This window comes from Netta rufina (assembly GCF_964035555.1).
Source record: "Netta rufina genome assembly, chromosome: Z".
Taxonomy (NCBI): Eukaryota; Metazoa; Chordata; class Aves; order Anseriformes; family Anatidae; genus Netta; species Netta rufina.
The window spans coordinates 53,441,200-53,466,813 of record NC_140126.1 but is presented as its reverse complement, the minus strand read 5'-3'; the positions used below and the strand labels follow the sequence as shown (position 1 = coordinate 53,466,813).

The window sequence follows — 25,614 nt, the reverse complement described above, 5'->3', positions numbered from 1 at the left end:
TTCCCTGCAGAACTAAGTAGTCCATAGACCTTAGTTCTATATATATGAAACCAAACACAATTACATTTCCCTATTAAAACAAATTAAAGTTACTTTTTCAAGTATATAGATACACACTCATTGCTTTTGTTGTAAATGAGATTTCTAAACTAAAAGATCAGATCTTCTATACTGTAATTTAGAGTAATTCATTTGGTTCAATAAAACTCTTAAGAATTAAATAGCATTAAAACACGCAAGTCAGATTTTAATCTCCCTACAAGTGAAAGTCTAAAGCCCCTATTTATTAGTAAAATTGCAACTTACTGTCCGTAAATCCCTAGCAGCTATTTTTTGTTCTTATCTACAAGTTTTATTCATGTTACATTTACTCCCTGCCATCAGAGTAGTCATTTATATTTTGACAGATGTAAATAAGCACTGTAAAAGGAGTTTTAAAACTTGGAAAATTATACTTCTTGCTGTAATTAGAAGGTGTAATTGTACCAGTTGCAGTGATGTTGAACAACTCGCTTGACTAGTGTTCACTCACAGGGTGGTAATATAACAGCAGTACAGGAAGGTTATAAGTAGTATAAAGTTATACACATAATATTTATAACAATCTTAATTAATGTATTGTTTGCTTGCTATTTCAGGTCTGTTACATGTTAGAAAAATGAGGATTTCTAAGACTAAAAATGTTAAACTTTTGGAATTCTGGTAATTACTAAATAGTTAAATGAAGTTAATACTATAATTTAACACAAGCCAGTCTTCCTTTTTTTTTTTTTTAATTCAATTTAACAAAGAATTTTATGAAGGGTGCAATTATTTTTTTTAAAATTAAATCAAGACAACATGAAACCACTTCACATTCCACTCTTTCCTCCTTTAAATGAAAATCTGTTAGAGAAGCAGGTTTGTATTCTTCTAATATGTAAAATTCCAAAACAGAATTTAAACGTATGCTTGAAGATTTTTTGCAATAAAAGTTCTTTTGCCAAAAGATGGCGCTGATAGCTTCTGAAGTTCAGAATTTCTGTAGTTAGTATCAGAAACATTGGAAAAGAATGCTAAGATCATTTCAGTTTTGCTTTTTGCTGTATCTCATTTCAGAGTCATTTCAAAGTCCATTTATTAGCACTCCACCAACAAATTCCCCCACCAGATGAATATATAACTACTAAAGTAGCAGAGCAAACAATTTCTACAGTCAGAATTCATGCCATATGGTGTTGCAACTTAGGTATTTATTCAGTTCACTGACACTCCCTCTTCTGAATCAGTTAAAACAAAGAATTTTCTTAGCTTTTTTCCTCTCTACACATCACATATGATTATTTTGAGGTTAACAAACTTTTTTTTCTTTTTTTTTCCCAGAAACAGACACATTACTCTTCCAATCATTTAATTCCAGCATTGCCTATGGAATTTTTTATGATTATCACTTGTCAAGGCACATGATAACATTGCGCTGTTTTTTTTGCTTCTATGCCAATACTTTGATAGGTTCTCATTTAACCAACTAAAACAATACAACGTTGGAAAGTCCTCATTTTTGGCCTTCTGTTAAATACAAGCCCAGAATTAAACTGAATTTGAATACTGTGACAGAATCTCATGTAAACAGAGATACTGCATATTCACATTTTGAACAGAAATAAAAATCAAATGGATGACATATGATATGTATTTGTATACAACAGTACTTGGAAACATCAAGCTGGGTGGTTGCAACATAAAAGCAAGCATGTGTTGCTACAGCTTATGCATACAGATGACTTGCATGCATACGTATTTTTTTTATGAGATACTTATCACATACTGTATTATCTGGCTTTCCACATTAGCAAGACTAAGCACAATCAATATCACACAGACGAAAATGCAAGTAAAACAAACACAACACTTCCACGGTTTCTGCTGTCATAGAAACCTGAAGGGAATGAATTATAATCCTAGTATAATAAAACAGCCAGCCCAAGAATATTAGGATAGCCAAAGCCAATTTGAAATGAATATGCACCATGTTTTTCTTCTGAAGAATTTTTCATGACTCTTCTGAATGAGAGAAAAACAGCCGATAGGATTACAGCAATAAACCTCATAAAATCTTGTGTCTGACAAACCAAGGTAAATCAGAAAGCTCATAAAATACATAGGTTATCCCAGTGATCATTTCACAATCATTAATCATATTAAAAAAATCCATGGTCCCTGACTTTTATATTCTCTTGTGTTTAGCTTGTTTTATAATTGATATGTTTTATAATTGATACCAAATAATTAAGTACAAGTCTTGAGAGTGGAAAAAATACTCTATATTCCAAACAGTACTGGCATTCTGCTATTGGTATACGTTCCTTCTTCACATAGAGAAAAGAAGCCACTGAAACAGCTATAAAAGAAAGGCAGAATATTTCCATAATTAGAAAAGCCATTATGCAAAATACTTCCAAGCATCAATTGATATTCCCTTCAGATTTTGCTAATGTGGATCACAGCTCTTACATTGCATTTCACTGTATAAAATTAACCCCTAACCCACCTCCTGTATGTTCTTTATCCCAGCTTCCCTCACCATGCTTAGGATGCTGTAAAGAGAAATGTCTGCTTTCTGGTGGCCTCAGAGTAGACTCTAATCTGTGAAATTTGTGAATTCTGTCTCTTACAAGAATAGCATTGTCCCTCTCATCATGATTTGTGATTTCTCTGGCAAGGTCCTTCTTTTGGACTACATTAGCAATCTCAGCTACAAGATCTGTTTCTGCCTTTTCTGTAGGGTTTTGCTTATGCACACGAGCAACATCTTCCCTTTCTCCTAGCAGCTTGGAAAGAAGTGAATAGAAATCACCTGTACAGAAAAGAGAAAAGATAAGAGGAAAGGAAGGAAGAAAACAAAACAAAACAAAACAAAAAAAAACACACACAAAACAATTATAACAGATCAAATTGTTTTAGAAAACTTCAGCAAAGCACATGTAACATAACTAGTCAAACAATCGTCAATCGTATCATTAGAGTGAACTGTGTCTTAGGAATTGAATGAGCCAAGTCTGTGGTATAAAAAGATAATGTCAAATCATTATAATCTTCATTTACATAGAACAGTCCACTTTTACCTGACATTTTGCCATCAAAAAATCATTACCTCTGTGCAGATGTTCTTGAGGAAGAAAAAAAAAGGGTGAGCATAATTTCAGAAAATAATATTTATGACACAATTATCTAGATTTGCCAGGTTACTGCTGCATTATTCTATTTTTATATAATAGAGATGCAAAAACTCCACAGTTTTATCAATTTACTCACTCATAAAGACAATCATATACTTAGATGCATGTCAAACTATATTCCTTTGAAATCTGTCATCAAATAAGGAGCTTAGGCTGAAAGAAAACAAACCTTTACAGATCTTATACAGCATACTGCTGAAAGAAGACTGCCTAGTGAAACTCTGAGTGGTCCACTACATTTTTGATGCACCAATTTAGTCTGGGTTCTGCCCCTCCTCTCCCCACAAACAGTAACAGCCATCAGCCATGATATCAGCTGGCAATGCAGGGAACAGTACTTTGTCAAGTTGCTTAACATGGTCATCACTATAGATTTCTTAGAAACTAATAAGCATTTCAGTAAATTCCAGAACAGCAGCTAAAAGGATACAACCTGAAATGCAATAAATACAACTTGCCTCATAAAATATACAAGTCATCTGAACTGTTTTTGAAGTCCATTCTCAATTCATGACATGCCTACTAACCAGCAGGTTAACAGTATAAACCCTACTAACAAGCAGGTACCCAACTTGTTTGAATTTACTAACCAAGAATCTTGGCTGTCTGAAACTATTACAAACTGCAGTTACACCATTGGAGTAGAATGAGTCATTCAACTCACATTTAGATTGAATTCAAATAAGTGCACTTCTATTTCATTTTAAGTACAAATCACTCATTATTAAAAATCTGTATTATCTTATACCGATTTCAGGATATATTAAGCACTATTTAGACAAGCAAACTATAAATAATAAAATTTTCATGCAAAAAATCACACAGAATCAGAAACTATGATCTGCAGCCCAGAAATGTTGTCTTTTGGAAATGTCCTTAAGGGGATCTGTCATGTTTATAAACAGTTTGAGTAGCCTTCTATTCCTTGCCCATGCAAATGGAATATTCCAGGTGAAAATGTCTGTCAGAAAATAATTATTGAAGTAACAGGGCCAATTTTAATGAAATTAAATGACCAAAGCAAATTAGGTAAGAGAAAAAAATGTTAAGCTATATTAAAAAAAAAGGCAATATTTGCTTCAAATATAATTATGAAGCTAGTATGCCTCAAAACCCTCATAGCGTCATTCAGCTAGTTCAACAACTGATTGAACTAGTTCAAGAAGTATGACATAATAGAAGCTTTGGATACAAAACATACATATTCTGATAAAGTTTTATAACTCTGTTAATCAAGTTTTATAGTCACTAAAAGCATCCAGGAATTGGTGCTGATATAGGAACACCTTTGGAATCTTTACTTAAGGAACAACTTTTGGTATTAAAATAGTTTTCATTGTCTTTAACTATTTTTTTTGCACCATTTTAGATATTAAACAAAATTTGTAAGTACAAGAGTTTTTGGTTTTATCCATGGATTGAGATCTGCAGATAAGAAAACTTTTTTTATATGCAGTCATTTCTAAAGGTGAGGTTTGAATGGTAAAAGCAGTGTTCGTAATGTAACTATGACATGTTTCCCCACAGCAAGCAAGCCTGGTGGTGTTTTAAACTTCAGACCTTTTTAAGGCACCTTTAGTGCTCTTTGACCAGTTCACTCTTTCCTAGTTGCATATCAACAGTCAATTCAACATATTAATTTGCTTGTAATTCTTTGTCACAATGAGAAAATGTGACAGTTTGTATAAAGGTTTCAGCTTCCTAACTCATAATTCATATGCTCATTCATTTTAAACAAGTTTTCCAGCTTTTTGCTTCTGCCAAAGACACCACATTCTACGTCTGATGTGTACTGTTTGACTTAGAACTATTAATTCACCCTCTAAGATTTATAGCACTTGCTGCTTTTTCTTTCTTAAAAAAAAAAAAAAAAAAAAAGAAAAAAAAAAGAAAAAAGCTTTAGTTTACAAAAAAGTTTCAGTTTACCTGTCCAAAACTAGCTTTAATTACTACAAAGAATGCTGTGAAATAGGACTCAGTGGATTACGAGAACTAAGAAGAAAAGAGGAATCTAACTTAGAAACAACAAAAGTCAAGGGAAAACTGTCAGAACAAGGTGCTTTCAGGGAGAATTCCTGTGGACTTCTCAGGAACTACTAATCAGGGACTCAACTTCAAACAGGTTGATCAGATTTAGTTTACTCCCAGGACCAATCATAAGAGATGTTAGGTATTTTCAAGCACTTTTCAAGTACTGGTGTACTAAGTAAGGGAGGTTGGACAGGTCACTATCAGTGGCTGTAGACCAGGTATTTTCCAAATTTCCTGAAAGGCTTTCAGTACGGAGCAGGGTTGTAACCACAATAGATATGAATATTCAAGAACTGCCTGCAAGTATGGAAAAGGGCACGACTCACAGAGTGAAGGTGGTGTGAAGTGCAGCTGCTCTGAAACTGTGAACTTTAGCCTAAGTAAATGTGTTTCTTTGACAAAATAAATATGAAATCCCTATACCTAAAATTCCAAAAGACATCCACGAGGCTTACAATGTATTTGCCCAACATCTCTATATGCTTGGCACAAACAGCAGGCTGAAGTCTTCTGTCAGTTTCTTGGCAACTTTACACTGCTCACAGTATTTACAAAGCAGAAAAGATGTGTGTAGATACCAAAGATTCCTAATTACTCAATGTAACCAACCGATTCCTGAACTCCACACATTTGAATTCCAGTCCCATATAATCTGGAACCAGGCTTTCTCAGCTTTGGTTATGAACCACAGGCAGACTCCAATAAACTTGTGAGCAGCATCATTTTAAGAAGTTATTCAGAATCCACTACAGATAACTTACAAAGAGTAGGCTCATGTTGTCTCTGATTAACTGTTGGCTCTCTGCAAAGTCGTATCCAGCAAATGTCAAAGCAAGAGCTCATGCTGCAGCTTTACATGTTTTGTAATAGCTGGAACAGCTGAAGGATGCTGCTTACCTGAAGATATTCAGTGTGAAAGGCACACCAGCAAGATGTACTGTGTTACTTGTTTGGTTTTGTTTGAGATGAGACAACCTGACCTTTAGAATGACTTGAAGACAACACGGTTGAATGAATCACTTGCTTTTGTTGAAATAACTGAAATCTAGCATGAATAATTTATTTTCTTCCAGTACTCAGTCCAGTCTCAGGGATGCTGGCTGATTAGGTGAGTTTCAGAGAGGATACTTACATGTACTTATTCTTAAGCTGTCAGGACACTTCCCTCTATGTAATACAGTATAAGACGATTGGCTACAAATAGCTGGAGTTAATTCTGTTCTGGAGGAATCAAAGCTGTTAAGACCAACAACTCCAGAATTAAAAAACACAAAAGCTGTTAGTTAGTTTAACCTTAAGTTCTATGGCACTTCTATGCTAGTCAAATTCTTTTACAGAACCTGACTTGACCTTGGTGTAGAGCTGGATTAGTTGAAGACAATACAACGGTTTAGTATGTTGACCACAACGGTCTGGGTAGAATCCTGAAAGAGTTGAACTGCCCATGAATAAAATCAGACTTCTTTTTTTTCACCTCTATGTTGTAATCTTCCAGACTTTCAGAGAACAGTCTCTGTCCATGGTTCTTAAGCTTCAGACCATCATGCAGTTGGAAGTACCAACTTCTTGTCTGTAGGAAGTATCTGGCCATGGTGCTGCAAGATCGAGCTAAGGGATGGATAGAAAATTCAACCTTTCAAACACCAAGACTTTCGGCAGAATGATATCTTGCCAGGAAATAAACAGAATTGAAAGAATTGAGAGCAAAAGCCTGTCTATGGCTTATCTACATAGACAACGTACTGCTACTGCAAAGTTGATTTGTGTGATGCTGCAGTTAGTTTTAACTGAAGTGTGAACACTTGCATTGAAAGTCATCTCTTTTTGAACACGTCTGATCTGATATAGAATCAGTATGGCGGTCCTTCTAAACTCCAGTGTTTCAGCCTATTATGATTGCAATAAGAGACAAAACTTCATGGTTAGCTTTGGTTTTCCAAATTATATCTGAATAAAATCTAGTGTATTCTGAAAATATATCTCTGTCTTATCAGAAAATGTTTCTTTTTATCCTGTTGGTCTGGCAAAAATAGTGACTGATTTTTATTTATTTTTTTTATTTGTTATTTTTTTTGGAAAGTCATGAAATCAGGGTCCAAATGGTATGAACTCCAACTATGACATAGCCTCATTGTAAATTTCAGCCTAATAATACCTAAGTGCTATATCAATAGTTGTATCAGAGAAATGCACCCTTTAGATGACTAACTATCCTATCAATGAAGAAATCAAAATCTGTCCGTCAATATCACCTTCATGACTGTGCCCTCATGACTGAATGCCTTCCAAATATTTATCAGTATTTGTTAAAGCAAAAGTTCCATTTTCTGTATCTGTTTAACCATGCCTTCTTTGACTTCCACATGAAGCTAGTGAGCGTGCTTGAACAGACATACATGAGATAACACTGCTGGTAGAAAAGAGAGAAGAAAAGCAGGGAAAGACAGTGCAGAAGTGTGCAAAATCCAATGTCTGTTTATTTATAGTAAGTTATATTAGACACAGTTTGACGTAACGACCCAAATCAATTTTCAAAATGTTTTCTAGTCTAATATTTTTCACAAATCCTACCGTTCTGATTTAATCTGCTGTTTTGATGAAAGCATTGGAAAGATTCCTCAGAACTAAAAACTGTTAAATAAGAGTGTTTCTTTATGAAGGAATATGAAGGGGCGGAGGACAGAGGTATAACTAAGGAGGAAATGAAAACTGTTAAGTTACTCTAAAGGTTGTTGGTCCCCATCATTGTGCCCTAGGTGATGTACACTTAAAGCACAAACTGACATGTTTGAAGAAATGGAATTGCCTCTGTTCTCAAGCCATTTTAAAGCAGATTAGAGAAGAAAAATGGTGGAAGCAAAGGTTGCAAAATAGTATCATTAGCTTTGGTTGACAGTAACACAATTTTCTGTTTTGTTCTATGTCTGCATGTTCCTAAGAAGGGCTTTTACTACTATTCCAATGTAAATCTGGCTTCCTTTGTTTTTAATTCAACCATCAAAATATTTTAATATACAGATGAATACAGTTTATAAAGTCACTAGGTCGAAGGATTTTGTAACTGCAAAGACAGAGATAAGCGTTAGAGAAAACATAAAAGAACTTCCACTTAAGAACCACTCTTTGGTACAGATGGGGGTTTCTTCCCCAGCAAGTTGGAACTTGACATTCAAACCCCAAGCTGGTCACAATTTATTCTCCAGACAAAACAGTAGTTCCTCAACTTCATGAGCGTATCAACATAGCAAAGTAAATTTCTGCCTGTTATTACCAGGACATATATATTTATATATTACGGATACCTAAGTATCCTTGTTTTTGGTCATTTTTATTTAAGATCTATCATCATCATTCTTTAAGATATGCAAATTATAAGAAAGAAACATTTTGCACAGAATAAAAAAAAAAAGTATTCTGTTTAATGAGTTTTATATTTGTGCTACAGTTTTACTTGAACAACTATGAAAACAGCTCAGAATTCTCTGAACTCTTCCTAGACTAACACAATGCCTATTTTCAATTCTTCAGACACGTTGATATTATAACCAGGTTTTGCAGCTGTTCAGTGTTAAATAAATATATATTTTTTGGCATTACATAAAATACCTAAGTGAAGCCCCTCTGTAATTCAAGAACTTAAACCATGTGTCAAACAGTGAAGACTGAAACACACAATTTAAAATAGTTTCTTTTCATGCTTGTTATATTCTTCTCCTGCTTAGGTAGCCAACCCATACCAATTGCCATGTTTTGCTTAGATCTGATGCTCCCTTTTCTACTGTGCTGAAAATGTTTTTGTAAAGATTATGAATAATCCTATTCTAACCTAATTTGAGCCTCATCTTTTATTTACAGCTTCCAGCAGGGTCTTTTAGTGCTAAAACAACAAACAGATTTTTAATCTTTGTAATTCTACTTCTCTAACTGTAAATATTGCTCTTAGTACTTCTTAGTAGCATTGTCTTCCAAGTTTTAATGCAGATACTTTTATTGCTGCACCCTATTTAAGGAACCTCATCCGATCTCTGTGCACCAAAGAAACATTCCAGGGCTAAAATATGTGGAATTTCTCTAATACTTGGCCTTAATCTAAAACACATCCATTCTATTCCATTCCACATCAATACTGGAAAATAAATTTGTCTTCTCTTTCAAACCTCATATTTTCTCCATCAACCTCAAGAATTTTAGCCATCTACCATACTGAACTCCTCCCTTTTCTTAAGAACAGCACACAAGCTAGAAAAAGTAAACTTTTAAGGTAAACTATGACAACTTTATTTTAGAAAGGAATGTAACTTATGAGTACATGTGTTGGCATAAACATACATCAGGTCTCACAGTTTGACACTATCATTACGTAATATCACAGAAACATGCTACTTCATGACTTGAAAAAATCAAGGATCTGCTTGCATGCTGATTCTGCTTTGTTTCTCCTTTCACCCCACCTCTGCTTGGAAATCATAGACATTTTCTGCTTTGTTTCTCCTTTCACCCCACCTCTGCTTGGAAATCATAGACATTTCCTCCCTTTTTCATTCTTATAAGAAGGAAACAAAACAGAGATAAGACAGAAAGAGGAAAACTGTAAGCTCTCGTTTCACTTAAATCATTAATTTCTATCCCAGGTATTAAGAGACTTGTTTAGTATATTTTTATTGTATAAAATTTCATAGAGATGCACAAGTAAACAGAAGAATACTACACAGTAAACAGACATTTCAGCTTCTCAACTCACAGATTCTGCTACAACCTAGCAAAATATTTCTAGCAGTGTCACAAAAATGTTGGGGAAAAATATTTATCCATGTGTGGATGTGCACACATGCATGTGCGATTATAGCTTACAACAACTGAAAATGATTTAAAGATCAGGTAGGCATCTAACAGGTAATAAATACCAGAATTATATGTAACCTTAATTCACCTCCCATTTTGTATGGATTATGGTGTCACTTTTTCTTACTTGGATGCATACTATTTTTCCAAAGAATTGCTGTTTTACAATCAATGGGCAGTCCCTATTCCCTATATTTAACCTCATCCAAAGAATACTCCAAGCACCCCTGAAAAAATGTTTAACTGAACAGATAGACTTCTCCTTAACATTTCTGTTAAAAATTAAATAGAAACTTTTATGAAACACACTAAATTACTTCATTACCATAGCCTGTCCCATAAAATTAGGATCCATAATTACTACTATTCTGCTAGAGATTCCAGCCAGAATTGCCATTTAGTATCCATTAATTTTGGTTGTTCACCTAGAAACGTCTCAAAAAACGATTTTACAGGATACTTAACATTGTATTTCACATCATGTATTCAAACCATAACTACACTGAGTTTCAGCAGGAGCTGTCTATATGAAAGAGAGATTTAATTGTTTGTTTCTGTACAACCGATCTTACCACCAGGTCTGCAACCATGATCACAGACTTAAAGCTCTCCTTTATAAAAACTAAAATCTGTTTGTTTGCTTGTTTTTTTGTTTGTTTTTGACATCATTTTAAATATTAGTTTAAATGTAGGAGGTTTTAATAGGATTTCAGTTAACACACTCAACCGTGCAAAGGGGATAGTCTGGCTGGGACATTCAAAAAGAGATTTTGAATTCTCTTGTATTGAACTTCACCATTCAAGCTCCCGGAATAGCCTGTGTTCATAGTAATCATGAAATAATGGGGGATGAGAAAAAAAATATCCAAATGTATTGCCAATACAATTCACCAATTCTGAAGGCAAATGAATGACTTCCATGACTTCCACTTCAGATTCCAACACAACAGGCAAAATGATAGGAGCTATTTTTTGGTACTAATTTCTGAATTCCCTAAGCCAGACACAATAAAAACATGTAGATTTTTATTTTTTACAGTATCACAGTAAACATTAATATAGTAAGAAATAAGATGAAAACCGCTTCCTTTTTGTCAGCTGTACATGTGCAAGTAACACATACATGTGTATGCAACAAACCCTTCTGAAACAAAAAATCAACTTTGAATTTTGTTTTATAGGCTGCAAATGAATTTTCAGTTCAAGCCAGCCTTGAAATATACAAACTGTTTATGCATAATTATATTGGCTTTACTAGAAAAAATATTTGCCTTTTCTGCTTCAAAGGAAAGTTTATTACCACATCTAATGCATACAAAGTGCACTATCAAATCACGAGCCACAAGCCAACAGTTTAAATAATGCACATTTGATTTACCATCACCTGTATATTCCCTCTTGTTATTGAGAAACAACTCCTGCTGTTGTGTCTACACAGCTTTCAGGTATAGCAGCAACTGACTGTCTTGATAGTAAGGCAGCTTTACTGCTTGCACATCAAAACAAACCTACGCTGCATTATACCATACCACAGTCTATGGCAGGGATAATGTTGAGCAAACAATGAAAAACATTTAAGCCTTTTTTCTACAAGGAAAGATGAGACATCTAAAGATGTGGGAAATATTATGAAAAGATAATAGTTTTTTCAGTACTGTATCTGTTGAATCTAATTTTATTAAACTTCTCTTGATGAAAAAAAAATAATGTTTTTGTGCTGGAGAGTTTGTGCTTCAGCAGGAACAGAAAACACTCAAATATGCACAAGTGTTTAAATCAACTGCATTTCCTGCAGTAAGTAACTTTTTATGAACAGTTTATCCTTACCAGGCAATGACACTGTTGCTTCAGAAAAAATATAATGAGGTCAGCTTCATTAATGCAAGTTCATTTTAATTTTGACATCAGAGGGATTTAGCTTTGTCTTCATGCTGAGTGATGATTCACTGTGTGATGAATACTACTTATTTCAGTATATTTACAGCATTTCTTAACATGCTTCTCATTGAAGATGTTGGAATCAAGAATTTAGAGTAAAAGCAATGGTAACTCCAGGAGGTATCAGTAATATAAACCAGCTACATGTAGAAGTAAATCTGCTAAAACTATGTCCAGGTAATCATGTAAATTATTAGCAAGCTGATATTATTAAACAGCATACATTTATTCTTTTTCCCTTTTGAGGCAAACACTTAAATTTAATACTAGCCACACCAAAATTTGTCGCCATCATCATCATGTATCTATCTCCCTGGATTTGCTAATATTTCCAGGGCAATGTAATTACTATTTGAATTTTAGTGAAGTAACAATGTTTATTTCAATTACCTGAAAATAAGAAGAGTAAAATGAAGTTGCTCCAGCATGAGTGATGAAGAAAAAAGTAAAATGCAAGGGTAAAACACAGTTGTGGAAAAATCACTGAAGTATTATCTTCAGAGTGAGTGAAAGGCTGAATTTAATAAGCAACAGCTCAGCAGCAATAGAACTAATCAAAACCTAACTCTTGGTGGATCTGTGTCTTGAAGATAAGTTTATCATACAGAGTATTTCACATCACACCATAAATAAATTTTAAAAAGCTATAAACTTTACCTCAGTATTTATTTGCTTCTGTGTGGGTTGGGGATCCACCACCCCACGCTGTGCTGTAGAACTTTCATTCTGTCACCTATAAGACTTTGTTCCAATTTGGTTGATACTGGCTAACTCACTAAGGTTATTGCAGAAGATAGACAAAACCACTTTCAGGTCATGATTTTCCCAGTGTGTTTTACCAAACAATCATGTAGACCCAGAAAGCACTTCTAAAAAAAGCCTTACAACTTCCTCTCTTTGTAGACAAAAATAAAACCAAAGTCTTTTAATTATTGCTTTTGCTTTTTTTTTTTTTGGCTTACATACATATAATTGAACTGAAGTTTCAGGTGCCTCAATGCAAAATTGAAGCCAGGGTCCTGTAAATGACGGAAGAATTTATCTTAAGCTAACAGCTAAGAACATGAAACAAAATTTGCTCATTGGAACTACTGTGTTTTGATATTTCACATCACGATCCTACCTAACTTCAAACAGACAGTGCAATGAAGTCTGTTTCCATAGAAACATGTTAGATGAGGATGTATACCAACTAGTGGTCTAAGCAAACAAAACTGCACTACAGAAATGTTGCTTTGAAACACATCTCAAACACAACTGAAAAGTATTTTAGAAAGAGCATCTTGTTTCAAACATTAATGAATTCAATAAAGCACATGGGTAACATCCTCAACCAAGGCTAATACACTTTCTAGTAACATAAGGGTGAAGCTGCTTATCAGCATAAACTTTCATATATATATTTGTAAGCAGCTAGCTCATACTGGTCTGGAATAGGCTTAAGAAGCAAATATTTTTTGAGTTGTATTTATTTGTAAAAAAAAAAAAAATCTGTTTTAAATTTTTTAAGGTAAGTTTCAAATTTGCAATTGTAAATATTGCCTATAGTAATTTACAATACCTTAAGTAAAGATGCTCTTACACTCCAGAAGCTAGTTTTTAATGTAACTGTAACTTAATTATTTGAGTTAACTTCACAAAATAGCAGTGCATATAGAAAGCTTAACCCCTTTGGGAGATGTTAGTAAATTTCCTTCCACCTTTAATGAAAACAAAGATTAGAAAGTGCACAGATTATCATCTCCCAAATATTCAGACTATTCCCTTAATACCACAAGAGTACAGCTAATACTGAGTACATTTAAAAAAAATAAAATTGTATTTGATATATATTTTATGAATTCATTCTTCCTTAGCAGTCCAGTTTCATCATAGGCATCTGACTTTAATTTTACATTTTATACTAGAATCATAGAATCACTACAGTTGGAAAAGACCTCCAAGATCTTCTGGTTCAACCGTCCCCCTACCACCAACTAGGTAGGTACTAACAATACTAAGCTTAAGGCCCATTCAGCATGAAAATGGGTGAGAATAGTCAACATACACAGAAGCTTATCCAAAGTCCTACAAGCCTCAGCAATGTTCAATTAACAGAGAATGAAAGTATACCTGAAAAGGATTTCTCCTCCTGAAAAAAAACCTCTTGATACTAACCTAGTGTCAGATAATATACTATCCAAAAGAACTTCAACGTACAGCCATATTTTAATAACTCTGAAACCTAAGTAACAATCAGCATATTTCTAGACACATTAGTCATGCTTTTTGCTACAACTAAATATTGTACACATCCATGCATGAGTTGTTACGCGTATATGAAGACATACATATTTCGTGAAAAAGATTTAGCATTAAACATTAATAGCACTCAATCCACAGCATGTACTACCAATATTGAAGCGTAGTAACATACATACGCACAGCAATACAAACCAAGGAATAGAAGGAGAGCTAATAGCACGTTACATAAATCACCACATTAAAGAGTGAATGAATTCTCTTTCTATTGGACTGCTACAACTTCTTCGTGTGCATTCTCCAGGATTGCATTTACAGATAAATTACAACCTTCTTTAACAAAGTAAAACAAAATCAGAAAAATCTAATGAGATTATAATGCACTAATAAATTTTACCTACAATGTCTTATATAACTTCCAATATTATTATCTGAATAGAACATTACATACTGCATCAGATAAAGGAAAAAAAGATTTAAAACTTCATTATCATCTACAATCAGGAGTTTTAATTTATCACAATTTAACATTAATGAGTTCCTTACTTGAAAACGAAATAAACAAGTACATACCCTGATCCAGAATCTCTCCCTCTTCTCCTTTTGACAGTTGCAAAGAACTTTTATCAGTATCCTTGGTTTCTAAAAAAAGGAAATTTAGAATATGTTATTCATTTCTGCATGCTAATGGGACTAAACATCATCTACTAATGGAAATAGTCCTTCTGAACCGAATACGTGTTGTTTTTTTTTCTTCCCCTCCATCATCTATAGTAGGTACACCAACCAGTGTAGCAGTAAACCAACTAGAATAAATAATTAAGATTTTCACAAGTAACAGGATAGAAGGAAGGTTTAGATAGAAATTTAGAACACTACATCCACCTCTCTATCCATCATAACCTAGGCAGACACATTACACAGTTGTAGTAAAATCTAGGGTATTTTTTTTTTTTTTGAAATTCTTAAATTAAAAACAATATAGGTAACTGATATGAAATCTTGTGCTATGCAAGTTTCATAAAAACTTTGTGAAAGGGTAGCATAAACCTGCTTGATCAATGGGTCAAAGCTTAATTTATATAGCAGTCCCAAGTCAATGAAGTCAGCAGAAAAAAAAAATAAATTATTACTCAGTAACTAGGATGAAATACATTCCAACTTTTATGACTTGTAGTGCCTAAGGATTGCCCAACAAAAATGCAACAAATGATTCCAAGAGAACTAACTACAGAATGAGAAATGATCTAGTCCTGTCTGGGCAGTATTTTGCCATAACTAGTTATTAGCTTTCCAAGCGCTTGTTAAAGCATTCTGCCTCTAATATCTGCTGCCCTGCATGGAACTGTACTTTACTACACTGACATATGTGCCATATTGCTTCTGAATAATACTGCTGTGCCAACATATATGCACAGTAGTGTTTAACAGACATTTGATTCCTTCCATATCAAGGTACTAGGACCTAGAAAACTGGGATCTGGAAATGCTATGCTTCAACTTCACAGGAAATAGAAGCTAAAGCAACTATTAAAAAAATGTTAATGTTAAGTGCTGATATTTACCATAGCAAAGAGGTCAATCTTTGGGGTATATAGCTCAGTTAGCTATAAAAGTATGTAGGAAATTGAAAGACGACAACAGGAGAAAATAGGCAAAAGTCTTAGAGACATTTTTCACCAAAATCAAGAGTAGAATCTCATAATGCTCTATAATAAACAATTTGGATTTTATTCAAAATTGCATTTCTTTTCTATGAAAGTTTATCATAATAAAGCAACGCAGACAAACATATCAGTCAGCAAAAAAAAAAAAAGGCCTAAAATCAAATGGATTGCAAGTTTTGTTTTTCACCTTCATGATGTCCATGAGTCATCTTTAGCATATCAGGCTTGACTGGAATAGGGATATTTGCTTCCTGTGGTATGTTTCTGAACATCTCAGGGTTTGCATTCTGTGTGCAGGTCATATATGAGACAGCATGTTTGGCTTCCATATAGTACATAATGTAAAAATTGCACATTTCATCATTGGCTGTTCCCCTATACAATACAGAAAAGATGCAGCAGTTAGAAGAGGAAAATTAGCTCGATATAGAAATTATCTAATTCATCTAAAATGCTTAACAGAATATTAAAAAAGTTGCAATTAAATGTTTAGAAGTCCCACACTAAAACACTTCATGGCTTCACCAGTATCAGAAGTTTCTCTAGAAGAGAATGAGTCTCATTAGGAACTACCAGCTTGCACAAGCTCCTCTAGTATCTCAGGAATTCCTGAGAACTAAGTTTTGACTCTAGAAAAAATGGCATCAGTCATTTAAACTGCTCTTCCTTCTCCTCTTTTGTACAGTACACTCTTCATATTCCCCAATGTGTCATCAACTATGTACATGTTCTGATGAAAAAGACAGAACTGTAACATTCATTATAACATATATTTTTGACTACCTGGGGTAAACTTGATTTAAAGTCACTTGATTTAAAATCATTGGAAATAACTTCTATGTTTAATTTCAGCAGCTATCATTTAAGACAGTTGTTTTCCTCCACATTCAAGTACATGCATTCAATAGCCAGTAACAGTGGTTCCAAAACAGCAAAACTTGATTACATATTAAGATACCATAAATAACTCTTAAAGAAAATATATCATTGCCATCTTGAGAATAACTCGATCACAAGCTTCTGTACGAAGAAACATGACTAAACAGTAGGCAAAATCTAGTTCTTTGACAGCTGTTATGCATGTACTTGAAACAGAAGAGGCTCTTCTGTATTGCTATATAATCCTGCCTTCAATACAAAGTTCAGCTGGTATGAGAAAGAATTTTCTCTGAAAAACTTTACTTTATGCAGCAGACAATACCGGGGCTGTTTGCAACTGTGATCTGTTTCTGTTTATTTATGCCATATGTGCTGACGCCTTTTATGATAGATATAGCCCTGACAATGGAATAAGCTATAACTTAAAAAGAAAGGTTCACAAAGTAAAGGGTTTTATGTTAAGACTTTTTAATCAGCTTTCACAATTAACCAGTGAGCCCACACTCATAAAATGACACGGGGGTGGCCTATTAGCTGTTCGCAAAAGACGTCAGTGCTGACTTTTCCAGCAGCATACTGCAGCATTCATTTATTCACCATAGCAACAATAATGACACCAGCCAGAGGGGGGACCGAAGGAACATGGGAGAAGAGACTGTTTCAAAAGGGGAATTGGTATTTTTCCGTGGAATGAAAATTTACTGTCCCTTGGAGACCACAAAAATCAGACTCTGACTTGGCAAGCTCTGCCTAAGCTTTTAGAAAGCATTCACTTCACTGTTGTACTCCAACTATGATGGTTGCTATTACAAAAAGGGAATGGGGAAGTTGCATGAACTCTGGTTCACCTGACATATAACTGTAAAAAATTTTAAATTATAAACCCTGAAATGCATAGACACAGTAAAAAACAAACAAAAAAACACTATCAACAACAGTTTTAGTAAATTCATAGAAAACACAGAATCCTTCCATTAAATGCTTGAACTACTAAGAAATCCCGTTTTGTGAATGAGTTTAACGAGTAGAAATGCTAATGTACAAATTAAAAAAAAATTAAAATCACATAAACCACCTTCATATCACAGCCACAGATATCTAGAAGTATGTCTAAAAGTGTATTCAGATCTTGGTATATGATCAATACACAGTGAAGTGAAACTAAAACAGGATGTAGCATCAAAAAGCAAGATAATACAGTTAAAGAGTCTTTAATACTGAATATGGAACATTTTGCTACAGGCACATGAACCTTCTCTGGAATGGTACAATACTTGTTTATTTTTGAAAATTATAATTTCTGAAATTTATATTGATGAAAATAAAAATGTTTATTTTTGAAAGGGAAAGATACAGCTTATATGGTTTTCCATCCATTAAGAGTTCCGTGCAATACACTGAATTACAACTGGATAAAAAATGGTCAGTGGCACTTTCCTCTACAAAGACATGAACCTTACATTGACTGGGCTCCAATTCTTTGAAGTTCTTTAGACTACCAAATTACATATTGCTTGACACAACATCAACTCTAATTTTTACTCTGAAACATCATTATGTTATCTGTTATAAAACTGTAGTGGGTCTTTGCATGGAGTACTTACTGGTTTCTAGGAAAAAAAAAAAAGAAAAAAAATCCTTTGTAAATTAGTAATTATTCTTATAGTTGTTGATCATACTTGACAGAGGATAATTCAATCCTCTGTTATGAAGTTTGAGTTTGAGGAGAAATACAGATAAATGAAACTGTTAAAGAGATGACTCCTGCCTCACCTATCTACAACGGAGACTTTAAGTCTGTGATCTTGCAATTACCTTGAAAATATACACTGTCAACAGCACAAGCAAAATCAGGTTTCATTTCTAAAACTTTTTTAGTCAGAGATACATACGTATACGCATGCCTCAATACCACATTTGATTTTTTCAGACTAGGAGAAGAGAAGGCTAAAAAAGGCTAATGCGAGCAATGGACGTCATGAAATAACAGAATAAGATAACAGACATGAGCTAGTGTAACTAAATGAAATCATGGAAAAAAAATCTAACGTGCAAAGAAACAGACAACACAGCTATGAAGGGTCTAAATACAAAACAAGAACATCTAATACTACTTCATATGTAAGTAGAAGAGGAAGGAAAGACTTGGGCAAAAATGGCAATTTCAATCTTAATTGGATAAAAATGCAAAGAAATTGAGGTAAAAATAAACTAAGCGAGCATTGCATTACAAAAAAGACAATCACTCAGCATTTTGAATGACAGTGCACTTGGACGTTATTATAGACAAAATGTTAAAACAGTAAGTGCACAACAGCCATTGAGAAAGGCAGCAAGAAAGAATATCAAAGATCTATCGTGGACACAGTATTCATCAAGATAATTTGAGTGAAGCATAGAATACAATAATATGATAAGGTGTCCACTCCTTCAGAAATTCAGAATATAATGAAAGTAACATAAAGTAACTCAAAAAATGTCAAGCAAAAGAACGAGTGCATTCATATGCAAGGCACTAGTTGGCTATTGCAGAAATTACAACACTATTAAGGAACTATAACACTGAAAACATGATTTAATGACAGGCAGAAAGCATATACTAGGAATAGTTAAGCTTTTTTAATAAGTTAAGCTTTGAAAGGGGGAACAGACAAAGCAAATCCATAAGTTTGTTTTAGCCCAGCTTTCTATGTATATTAAAGATAAACCACATAAGGAATTTAAGATCTTTTTCAGATAGTTCAATAGTTCAAAGATAAACAAAATAGTTCAAAGAAAAACAAAAAATTCAAGCAGAAAATTACAGACCGGGAAAGTGAACATGCAGACTTGATCTGATCCTTTTCAGGTATGTATTACTTCACAGTTTTCCTTTCACACTTGCATTTCCTGTTTATTTTCCAGTGTACATTTGAAGCTTAAAGGATGGAACTCAAAAAAAAATTTTTTTGTGGGGGAGGGAGTGGGCGGATGTGTCATTCCAAACAGAAGTAAGACAACGGCAATATAAGGAAAACACTTTCTAAGATTTAAACAACGCTCATACATTTTAACTGTTACATATACCCATTATTGTTGGGAACACATTCCTTTTTATCCTTCCATTTCATATTTATGGTGATAGTTATTTCCCCATGTTTTTATACATAGTTCCAAATTTTGCATTACTTTTTGTGTATTATTTTAATTTTTGCTTAAAATGTTTGTGTATTTTTTCCTCAAAATTTACAAGCAAAAATTACATAATAAAAGTTCCTATCACTTCTTTCTCATTGGAAGGTTATCAGCACATTGAAAATGAAGATCATAATTCTCCTGGGACTGTTTCTTATTCAACAAACAGAAAGTACTTTGCACGATGTTATAGAAACATGACAGAATTTTAGAACTTCAAAAGGTCTACTGTTGAATGTTACATAAAGGTTTTGGATATTACTGTTATGACCTTTGTAAAAACCACTTCTCAAACAATTCATTTTAGTTCAGCATTTTAACTGCCAATGAAAAAGAGTTAAATTTCTGTTGAGCTCTTAAACCTACACTGAGATGTAATCTTAGCATGCGTAGAGTGTGAAACAAGTCATCCCTTGAGGTGCTGGTGCATTTACTTCCACTAAAGAAAGACTTCTGCAAGGTATGTTCATATCTCTACATATCCAGTAAATTATAGTTTAGAGAACTGGTGCCAGTTAAGAGAATATTAATATTGCATGTATTTTTAAGGATGAATTTGTCAGCTTGACCTTATAGGGCCCTCTCTGTCATCTTTGGCTAAGCAGCATCACTAACAGTTCAGATTTTTCTATTTGTTATTAGTCACTTAATTGTTTTTCATAAAAACATGTAATTTTTTTATATTGAGAAAAAGGCAACTGGAACATTATTCTGAGCTTTAAGATTTGATTTCATGATGGGTCAGAATTTATCGCTGTTTTATAAACTTACAGAAATCTTGTTTCTGAAATAGTGAAAAGAAATTGCAAAGCTTTATTATTTTATTTTAAATGGTCAATAACTTCAATTTATTAAAAATACTGTTTTTATAACTGACATTCTGATCATTGCTCTAAGCGCAGAACCACCCAACATCTGAGCAAGACCTTTGGTAGCATAGCTTCAGCTGAGAGATGTTCTGAACATTTCAGAAAAGTTATTATTCAAAAAAGAAAGGCTATGAACATACTGTAGAGTTAAATCCAGCAAACCAGACAGCAAAACAGATCGCTCCAGTGGAATTTAAGTTTCACAGAATCACAGAATCATCTAGGTTGGAATAGACCTCCAAGATCACCAAGTCCAACCTCTGACCAAACACTAACAAGTCTGCCACTAAACCGTATCACTAAGCTCTACATCTAAACGTCTTTTAAAGACCTCCAGGGATGGTGACTCAACCAGTTCCCTGGGCAGCCCATTCCAATGCCTCACAACCCTCTCAGTAAAGAAGTTCTTCCTAAGATCCAACCTAAACCTCCCCTGGTGCAACTTTAGCCCATTCCCCCTTGTCCTGTCACCAGGCACGTGGGAGAATCCAACCTTGCTACTGCCTGCTTTAAGATACCTGTAGAGTGCAATAAGGTCACCCCTGAGTCTTCTCTTCCCCAGGCTGAACAAACCCAGCCCCCTCAGCTGCTCCTCGTAGGACTTGTTCTCCAGGCCCCTCAACAGCTTCATTGCCTTTCTCTGGACTTTCTCAAGCACCTCGATGTCCTTCTTATAGTGAGGGGCCCAAAACTGAACACAGTACACGACGTGCAGCCTCACCAGAGCCAAGTACAGGGGGACAATTACTTCCCTAGCCCTGCTGGCCACGCTGCTGCTGATACAAGCCAGGATGCTGTTGGCCTTCTTGGCCACCTGAGCACACTGCTGACTCATATTCAGCCAACTATCAAGCAATACTGGTTGAGTATCAACCACGTCCTTCTCCACCAGGCAGCTTTCTAACCACTCATCTCCCAGTGTGTAGCATTGCTTGGGGTTGTTGTGCCCCAAGTGCAGGACCCGGTACTTGGCCATGTTGAACATCATACAGTTGAGTTTGTTAGAACTATGTTACAAGAAGACAAAAAAAAATTATTTCTGCACATAACCAATACCTTGGATAAAAAAGTAGTTATAGAAGAATCGGCAAAATAGAGAAGATTTACCCTATATGTGTTTCTGTAGTTCTGCCTTCACCACTGAACACACATCTAGCTGCCAGGATATCATCATAGCTAACATCAACAGGATGTTCTACTGGATAAAATGCCTGAAAGAGAGGATGATTCACTGTAATTAGTAAAAGTGTCTCATTGACGTCAGTTTGCACACAAGAAGGACAGTACTACATGTCTGAAAAGTAATTTCAGAAAGGTTTTTACATCATAATGTAATCACAATAATACTTGTCAGTATTCATGCTTAGTGGCACAATAGTGCGCACCAGTGGAAACGTTATGATGCAGACCTATGGCCACATGACTGTTAGATAAATTTATTAGTTTTAAATAGAGACAATTAAAAATTTAAAGCTATAATGACAAATAAATAAAACACAACAACAACCAACCTGCGGTAGCTGTGGACTCTGTCTACCAATTAATGTCCATTGACCATTTCTCACTCTGTATCCACTCACTACTTTTCCTGTAATATACAAATGTGCACAGGGATATCAGATACACTTCTAGAAAAACATGTTGCAGGCTCAGTATTTTTCTATTAAATACTTTAAAATCCTAATGTTGCAATAAAATTCTTACCTAGTCTGTGTGTATGAACTCTGTAGGCAAAAAGGTGCATTGGAAACCTTTTGTAATGGCAGGCAATGTCTGCATCAACCACTGTTAAAATATGATGGCAATAAACACATATAAACATATTATTTACTAAACAGAGGAAAGCTACACTACTGTATTTCATTCAGCATGAAACTAGTTTACAAAAAGCACACCTACACTGGACAGACAATTTTAAAAGAGGATGGATAATATCTTTTATTTCTGTAGTATCTATCTCAAGACATCTTAAAATAAAAACAAGTAAAATGTATTACATATACTTACTTTCTGTGATGATCCAAAAGTTGCACTTTTTACTGTGTACACTACCACTATTTAATGAAGTATAATGCATTTTCTTACAGAGTGCATTCAGGGACATTTAAGATATGCTATGATAAACAAATAGTCTACTCTGGGAGAAATTAAAATAAACATAATTCTAAAACAATATAGTTTATAATGAAAGCCTGATTTTAAGATCATATAGTTATAGACCCACTCTTACAGATTTAGATACAGACATTGTCAAAGAGGTGTGGTACAGACAACACCTGCAAGCTAGTAGTTAGGTGCAGGATCAGTAGCTAAGGGGTAGTCTACAGAGAAATTCCTCTGCAGACGCCTCATAGAGAAGTACAAGGGGACTGGCTGATGTTTTCCTGTGTGTATCAAACTCGATGCCTTACTTAAGGGCAGCAAATTTGAAGGAACATGAAAAGGCAGTAACTACTTGTTACTAACAGGTATAGAACTGGTTTTGTTCTCCCTTCTCTAATCCTATACAACTGAAAAATTCATTTCTACGCTAATGAAGTATTTCAGTAGAGGGGAAAAAATAGTGGGATGTTTTTAGATTAAACAGCAAAATAGCTAATTTTCAGTTCAAACTAAAAAGAGATTTCAAGTTGCTGAATTCATTGAATAGATGGGAGTCAGTTAACCACATCATCCTATTTGGGCAGCTAAGTTGTAACTGGGAAAAGTGGCATCTTCAGATATCCAATTTGAAACTCAAGCATAGCAAAAGAAAATGCAACTTCTATGTTCAACTTAGAACATTCCAGGCTAGCTTGAAAAAAATGATATTAGGACTATTTAATCTGAGTTTTAGATACATTCTACCAAGCATGATTCTGAATAGGAACCGATCAGAAATTTCATTTTGCAGTTGTTTTTTTTTTCAACATTTTGGCCCTTTAACCAACAAGGAATATAGGAATAAAATTTTTAAAGAGCAGATCCTTCCTGATAGAAATTCATTTATTGAAAACGACCTTTTAAAAAAATCACAAATGTATAGCATGAATGATAAATGTAGATAAAAGAGTCCAAATTTTACGGATTTATGGGAGAGGGGAGAAAATAGGTAGGACCTTTTTGGTAAAATATTGCTTAGGAGGACAACAAATCAAGTAAATACTTTTAAGAATCCTAGTAATGTCAATGCTGCATGGATCATTGTTGTTTTGTACAGTATTACTTTCTACAATATTGACTGCCTCTGCAGATATAGATGACTAGGAAATAGTGATAATTGTAAAATTATATCCTATTTTTAATTATTTGTTTATTTTAACAATTAACTCTTCCATCAACTAGTCTCCAAAAATATTTTCTTTCACAATCGGCAGAAAATAAAAATCATAATGAAATTACATGGCATTCTGTAGAATTACAACTTACCTTTCTCGCCTGGTGGTATTACAGTGTTCACAGACATCATGAGATACATTCCAGCAATCAAAGGCTGCCTGCAATTCAAAACCCAAGCTCTTCTAACCAATCTTTTTGTAAAACCAGACTGCAAGTGACATGATATGTTCAATACCATTAATTTCTAAATGTTGGATTACTTTCAAAACTGGTCTACAGGAAAAGAAGCCATTACACAACACTTACTCTTCCCTCCTTTTATATTCTGACCTACAGTTTTTAAAGCATCTACTACAAAGTGTATGAAATAGGACAAAATGATTATCTACATAATTGCTACCCTCTTCCCACATTTCTAAATGTGAACCTCTTCAACTCTGTCCTTATAGCAACCTATAACCAGATCTCATAGCAGGAATAAAACTTTTGCCAGCAGATGACACATGGCTTCATATTGTAAGTACGTAATATTTTTATTTCTTTTTTTTTTTTTTTCCAAGAAATCTAAAGGTTTCAAAGTCTTCTCTATTGATGAAAAAAAAAGTTGTAATAGGTATATATTTTTAAATGTACTTACTTTTGATGTGTCAGATGTAAAGTTACACCAGAGCAATCCTTGTGCTTATCTGTACAAATTACAAAACAGTTTAATCATCGGAAATGAACGCATGAAAAAGTACTGCACATAGATAATATTCTTCTGGTGTATAACAAACAGCAGACAAAATAAGTTTTAACCTTACTGTTTTCAGTAAAACATTCATGCTGCATTAATATTACTCAAATTTGCACAAACCTGAACATCACAGGGCTGTATTTATAGCAAAGTCTGTACAAAGTTATTGTGGATGAAAAACTAAACTTGTTTTTTGACACTAGAAACTGCAGATCTTTGTGAACTAGCATCTGGGAAATGAAACCATGATGTTTTTACAATAGCAAGAAAAACTACTTTGCATCAAAAAAATGTATTTTGACAAAAATTAGAAAAAAGATTTGGGGATAATTTTTATTTTAGCCATTTATATATGTTAGCCAACAATGAACAAAACAGAAAACCTTGTAATAAAATTGGCATGTGAACTTGACATATCTGTACATACAACTTCATTTAATGTTGGATAGCCTACAAAGGCAATAAAAAAACCCCTCACAGATATTAGACTTTACTTTCAATACATTCACAAAATAGACAGTCACTATTTCTACGTAATATAAAATTCAGTATATGTGTTATGAGAGTGAAAAAGCTGCTGATCCAATCTCACTCGATTTCCATAATGTCCATTGTCATGTGTCCTGAGAATTCTTACTTTCTCCAGTTTTGTGTCTCTCAACAAACACTTCTTTATCTAATAATATGAACCAATAAGCGAC

General features: G+C 34.1%; 1 protein-coding gene across 6 annotated transcripts in view; it reads right to left on the bottom strand.

Annotated features, from left to right (window-relative positions):
- Positions 1-25,614, bottom strand: part of PAM (peptidylglycine alpha-amidating monooxygenase) — a 147,052-nt gene that overhangs the window by 23,557 nt on the left and 97,881 nt on the right. For 4 of the 6 annotated variants that reach the window (XM_084305002.1, XM_084305001.1, XM_084305004.1 and 1 more), the window contains 8 exons: positions 24,815-24,863; positions 24,268-24,335; positions 22,564-22,644; positions 22,371-22,447; positions 21,967-22,070; positions 16,125-16,312; positions 14,844-14,912; positions 2,531-2,836 (listed from right to left, as the gene is read on the bottom strand). In XM_084305002.1, the coding sequence (XP_084161128.1) occupies positions 2,531-2,836; positions 14,844-14,912; positions 16,125-16,312; positions 21,967-22,070; positions 22,371-22,447; positions 22,564-22,644; positions 24,268-24,335; positions 24,815-24,863 (942 nt within the window). The remainder of the gene's footprint in view (positions 1-2,530; positions 2,837-14,843; positions 14,913-16,124; positions 16,313-21,966; positions 22,071-22,370; positions 22,448-22,563; positions 22,645-24,267; positions 24,336-24,814; positions 24,864-25,614) is intronic. The other 2 variants (XM_084305005.1, XM_084305006.1) reach the window with 2 other exon arrangements.